General features: G+C 34.9%; 1 protein-coding gene across 1 annotated transcript; it reads right to left on the reverse strand.

Moving 5' to 3' along the window:
* Positions 1–150: 150 nt before the first annotated feature.
* Positions 151–5,583, reverse strand: LOC104469812 (superkiller viralicidic activity 2-like 2; the record flags this gene model as incomplete). The annotated part of the gene is made up of 8 exons (XM_010084509.1): positions 151–306; positions 440–542; positions 1,307–1,405; positions 2,559–2,683; positions 3,042–3,132; positions 4,131–4,305; positions 4,852–4,964; positions 5,521–5,583. Coding segments are annotated over 8 exons (915 nt in total), but the record flags the coding sequence as incomplete, so codon positions are not given.
* Positions 5,584–6,841: the final 1,258 nt, after the last annotated feature.

Here is a 6,841-nt window from a genome sequence, read left to right on the forward strand (position 1 = left end):
GCAGTTGTTGTGGTGTTTGGCTGCCAGCCAGGATCAAAACTAGGACAGTAGAAAATCCATACTTTTCATTTGTTTTTACACAAAAAGTCAGAAAGGAAATAGAAATACCTAACCAGAGTAACGTTTCACATCAAACTACAAGTGAATAAAACTATATTTTTTATTTATCTCTACCTGTATTGAAATCTAACTTTGTCATCTGAAGAGCATAGGCTTCGCAGTCTTTCTTACTGAAGCTGAAAATAATCACAGGTTGGAAATTCCTTTCCATTATCATCTTCACAATCTTAAAAACATTGGAAGGACCTGCAGAGAGATTACATTAATTTAAATGTAATTTTAGTAAAAAAGTATCTTATGGAATAATTAAGACACAAGCACAGCTTGCATACAACTTGTATTATAAGAAAAGTTACTTTAGAATTGGATTCAAACTCACCTTTTGTTCCTCCTTTCCTGCCTTTCTGGTCCCCTTTTGCTAAGTCTCCGGCATCTCTAAGCACTTGCATTGCTGTATTAAAATTATCTTCTCTGAAATCTCCCTAGATATAAAACACAACCTTTGTAAGCAATTACGCCTTACATAGCCCACTTAAAATACTTAGCGCTTTGCATAGGCAGTACCATTACTCCAGATTTTTATATGCAGAAGGACAAGAACAATGCATAAACTAGCAAGTGAGTTTTCTAGGTCAGTGGCACAGCTCTGAATTACACTGATGTCTCTGAAGTTATTGTTCTATCCACCACACCATCAAAACCACACTAGGCCTCCTGGATGACACAATACCAAAACTGACATTTAGGAACGTCTACTTGAAACTACACTGCCCAATTAAGATCTAGCTTCAAGTGTAGTACTGCTGTTTATGGCATTAGCTACTGCTGTGCAAGACGATGACGAATTTTAAACAAGTTAGTTCAAAATCACCTAAAGACAGAGACATATTTTGCACCCTCAACCGAAGTAAAATTTAAATACTACATCTTCTTCTGAGTGAGAAACAGTGAAAGAAACATCAGTTCCTTTGCAGATTTGCAGAAAGCAGCATGCACTTTAGAAAACAGAGCAAGGATGAGGGCACTTAAGACATCTCAGCATTACTCAGCTGACTACATGACATAAAACCAATCTCTTCTAGAAGACTCCAAATTTCTAACAGCAATTCAGAGATTAGTGTTACCCCTTTGTACTTCATTTTAACACAAACATCCTTTGTATAGCCAATACAAATTTTGCAAGAGATCAAGCTCATGACTGATATGCATGAAAGAAGACCTCTCACACAAACTGAATATTCCTTACATTTTCATCAACAACCAGATGGAGTCCATCTCCTCCTGCTGGAAATATATAATGCTGCAGTGGAGTGGGTCGATAGTCTGTGTAAATCACATGACAAGGCTATAAAGAAAGAATAGCATAAACATAAATATTTAATGTTTCTAATTGCATTGTAAAAACACTTGATGGCATTAAAATTTCTAAAAATGGGAAAGTAAGAAACTAAGATAACAAATTTTCTTTCCTGAATATAGCTTTAGTACTAATTGCATTGTTGGTTTTTGGGGGGTTTTTTTTGTTTGGTTGGGTTTTTTTTGCATTGAAAGTTTGCCAATCCTTTAGAACAACACAAGTTGGCTACAAAAATTCTTTCTCATGAACACAGGAACAGGTAGTATCTCCTCCTGTACTATTACACAGACTCAAAATTCTAACAACATTTAAAACCAAAAGGAAAAGCTGTTAATTTCTATTTTGTAAAAAAGACTTCAATATTTCTTACACCACCTGAAAAAGACATTTAAGGTTTTAATGCATGGAAAAAGCTTGTTTAGAAAAAAAACAAGCAAAACACGTCCTTTAAAACATTAAATATTGCATAAACCTACTTTAAAAAAACCACAATCTAGTGTTTTGCAAAAAAAAGTCAATGTTTAGTGTTTCATCACCAACAACGTAAGAATCAATCTTCGGTGTATTTTTAAAATCAGACCAACCTCTTGTGGATATTAACTTCCCCAATTCTAATTCCCATATCCTTTGCTGCAAAAGCATCTCTCAAAAAAACAGAATAAAATAAATCTAATGGTTACACAACAGTATAGATTTCTCACATTTCTCTTTTCTCAATTTGTTTGCATGCATATACAGTATTTCCTATGGTTTTATAATTTACTTTTCATTTCTGCATGGCCTCTTTACAGAGCTCTTTGAACATATTGTCCAAGTAACTTCTTGTCTCTCAGCCCTCTGAAAATCATAGTACATTCATCGTGTTTCATAATTCAGAAGAGTTGTTGAAATCAAGATGGTGTCTAAGTAAGTGTGGAAAACAAACTTTAAAGAAACAGCTTTGATGTTGTTACGTAGAACCAACAGCCAGTATAGCTGCAAAAGCTAGCAGTACAAGAGAAGGCAGGCATGATCTATATCATAATTTATAAGCAGTAAGATGACGAATGAAAAGATGCTGAAAAGTTCAGTTCTCATCAACCAAAGAGACAGTATCACGCCACAAGACAAGGATAGAGGTATGGCACATCAGAAACATTACCTGTTTGTGAAGATGGCAGATCCATTCAGCAAACTGACGGGCATTTGGAATAGTTGCAGAAAGGAACACATAATGAACATTATCAGGGAGCAAAATAATCGTCTCTTCCCAAACCACACCACGTTCTGAAAACGGAAAAGTCACATGGGAAACGTATGTCATTAAAGCCTGTTTTTCAGGTCTGAAGCCAAAGAACAGCATGCTTCAAGACTAAATAAAACAAAAATGAAAAAAAGCCTTCACTACACAAATAAAGTATACCAAACACCCTCAAACTGGCTTTTGACTTGGCTAATAAAATGCAGACCATGACACACAGTAACTATCTTATATAGATTTAGTAGAAAACAAATTCCCAATTATTTAGCATAAAGATGGCTGATTTTAAGAGAGAAAAATAAAGCTTTAATTCTTTAAAAGAAAAAAAAATGTTCCTCGTGAAAAAAAAATCTATTGAAAATAAAAATTATATATATAAGATACCTGAATCTCTCATGTAGTGGATTTCATCAAAAATAACCCATGCAACTTCTCGCATAACCTCAGAACCTCTGTAGAGCATACTTCTCAAAATCTAGAAACAGAAAAAAAATTGAGATTCATCACATGAAATAACAACAAACAGTCATGTGTTACAGAGCTGTCAGTAAGAAACTTTCAGAATTTCTGGTTCACATTTACATGGCAATGTGAGATCTTATTTTGCACAAAATTTCAAAGCATTTAAAGGTTGGCTGTGAGATGCTTTCCAAGTTTATTCCAATCTAACAAATCTCCTGATATGAGATTAACCGGTTTCCCTGCAAGAGAAGTGTATGAACACGAAAGAAAAAACAATTTTATCCCAGACTCTGTGTAGCAGCGTATCTGTTACTGGTCTACAGATCTAATTCTGCCAAGCCTTCTTCTTCTCTCATCCCAATAGACAACCTCTCTGTGATTAAGAGGAAATCTTTTGTCAGAAATCAAGTCATCTTGTCTCTCCACTGCGATCTTCCCCTACCAAAGTTTTCTCCATAAAACTTTCTACTCCTCTGAGGTAAAGACAGAAAGAGGAAAATTCCAACTCATGGCTGCACAGATTTCTACAACAGATGTATGACAACTGTCCCAACAGTACTTTTGCTACCACAGATGAAAAGCTGCATGTTCCTGGAGAACTAGCATCTAGTGTGATCAACTCAAACATCACTGAATAATTTTCCTCTCCTCGTTTTGTTTCTCTGGAAAAAAAACATTGACCCTACAGGATTCAGTAAGTCTGACTGACTTCCAGTACTTCACATCTATCCAAAGAAAACTTGGTGTCTTAAGGATTTAGGAAATTAAGTTCTGCCTTTCTCCATGTGAGAATGAAAGTTACTGACAGTCCAAAAGCATGAATTCACAGAGATTAAACTTTTTCAATATCCAAAAGTTAAAACATTAAAGGGAGACATAATGAACTTTATAACATTTTCTACCTTAATTGGTCTTATTATGATAACTTTCACCTTCCAGTATCAGACTTTCTTAATCAAAAAAAGAGTAGAAGTAAACACAAACAAATCAAGAATTAATGTCTGATCTTACCTCAGTTGTCATCACCAGACAAGAAGCTGTAGGATTAATGGTGACATCCCCAGTCATTAAACCAACATCCTGAAATTCTTCATACATCTCACGGTACTTCTGATTACTTAAAGCTTTAATTGGACTTGTAAATATCACACGCTGTTTCTCCCTCAAAGCCAGGGCAATGGCATACCTGTATTCAAACATTGTACATGCTGAAGTTGTAAATGCAGAGAAGACACTCAGGGCATAGTCTTTTCCTCTAATCCTCTGCTTAAAAAAAAAAAAAGCAATTCCAAACACCAGTGGAATGATACCATTTCTTCCCCAATAAACACCAAGTTGCAAATTAAATCGAACCAGTGCTTCTGACAAAGCAAAAACAACACACAAGAAACTCCTTATTAGTTATAGCTACGGACTAGAAAACAAAGGTATCTTTTTCTAAATTAATGCAAACCTGTATTGCAGAAACTTTCAATCTATATAAAAACATCTCAGGAAAACCAGATTGTTTAAAAATAAAAGGTAAGCTTAAACACAAAGTAAGTCTTTCACTATCCACTAAACAAGATGAAAGAATAGTTGTTATATTCAAGAGTACAAAATTCAATTCTAACATTGACGGTCCAAATTTTGTATCAAGAAACTGAGACACAATAGCTACCGACAGTTCAACAAAATGACAGGACAAACATCACACCATTCTCTTATTACAGCCTGGCAGAAAATTACTTACTCCGCACAAACAGTTTTACCAGCTGATGTATGAGCTGACACTAACACAGACTGGTTATTATCTACGCAAAGAATAGCTTCTCTCTGAAAGGCATCAAGAATAAATGGATATTCCTAAAAAGAAAGAAAGCAAAAACATTACATATTTTTAACACTGACTGTTACTTACATCTAGAGATTTTTTTTTACTTATCCAGTGTGCAAATTACAGGCAGAAATGAAATCCTCTAAGTTTGTAATGAAAAATAAATTAAACTTGTAACTTCAACTGATATTAATCCAGTACTTTGCAATAACTTTCTATTTAAATAATTTTAAATAATTTTATCTAACACCACATATAAGATCTAGCATACGTGCTCTTACCAAATGAAAATCTTGCCCTGATGACTGAATTTTCTCTATTCAGGAAGATAAACTACAGTGTACAACTGAAGCTACCAGCTGCTGTTGTAGAACAGAACTGAAATCACAACCTATCCACCCCACTCAATTGCACCGTTTTACTCTAACAGTTTGAAAATATAGAAACACCAACCTTACTTATGACAGGCCACCTTTCAAGATACGCTTTTTCAAGTCTTACTAAAAGTACATCACTTTTCCCTTTACCCTCATCTATTGCCTAAAGGATATGCAAAAAGAAAAATAAATGCAATCTATCACATACTTTTGCAGCTTTTCCAGTTCTTGGCTTCAGACCTGTGAAGACTTCATCTGCTGGAAGTGCAACCTATAAAATAATTTTAAATAAAAACAGTTGCAGAATTCTCAGTGTCCACTCCAGTGACATGGCAGGTTATGAAGAGCTGGAGCAGAGATGTAAAGTGCACGAAAACTAATCTGAATTTCTGTTACCTGGTTTCTACGTGCTCATGTGTCAAGGCTCTCTTCCTTCCTCTCGGAGTTTTTCAACCCCAGTCTCTATCCTCCTGTCCCAACAATGCTCCTTCTCTCACTTCTCTGATACTCCCTACTGTCCTGCGTGAAATATTTTTGCTTCACCTAGTTGGGAACGTTAGCTCTTCAGGCCAAAACACAGTCATGGCTTCTAGCCAATGGACATTAGAAACAACCACTCAGCTCATATTAATTACACTCCCTTTCCAAGGACAATGTATTTATACAGGTAAAGTTCCAGTTACTGGCCAATACCTAACATTAATTAATACTAAATATTTAAGCTCTCCTCAGTTACCGAGTTACAGCAAACCTCTACCAGACATATCAACAAGATGACAAAGACAGTACAGATGCATGGGTTTTAAAGCCTGTATCATCAATTATAGAATTGATGATACAGTTCCTTTATTACAAAGGCGTAATCATACAGATCCTAGAATGTGAATTAACTTGAGCTAGTTCTGGAAGACAGCACAGAAAAGAAAATGAGCAAAAAAGTACAAGGAAGTTGAAATTTACATCTTTAATTCTCATAGAATCTCTTTCTGACCTTCATCTTAAAAAAAAAAAAAATCAGCACTAATACTTCCGATTTCTCATATTTTAATTGTATTTATGTCTATTTACAGCATTTGAAAATTAACAGTTTTCATTATTTTGCTTTTACATAAAAGAAGACTTTTTCCCCTTTCTACCAAAATGTAATTTTCAACGGTAATCAGCCATACCAGAAAGCCTTTCATTCTTGAACCAGAACAGCAAAACATTGGAATGCACTGCTGCACACTTAGATCACACTATGAACAGACCTATTTAACAATGAGTAGGTATTCCTCCTCAACAACAGTACTCGGAATGTGCTTGGTACCTTTCAAATATGGAAACCTATCAACACTATAAAAAAGTCTTTCACAATCACTCATTTTATTGCAAGTGTCATTGAAACTGCTTCTGGTAATATATCTTATTCATTTTTCAAGTGCATTTTGTGCATGCTCAATGCCAGATACAGGCCTCAGACTCTTTACAAGCTTGTTCAGTCTTAAATATAACATGAAATAATATATACTGTATAGTATAATATAATA

Source organism: Pterocles gutturalis, unplaced genomic scaffold (genome assembly GCF_000699245.1).
Source record: "Pterocles gutturalis isolate BGI_N339 unplaced genomic scaffold, ASM69924v1 scaffold53345, whole genome shotgun sequence".
Lineage (NCBI taxonomy): Eukaryota > Metazoa > Chordata > Aves > Pterocliformes > Pteroclidae > Pterocles > Pterocles gutturalis.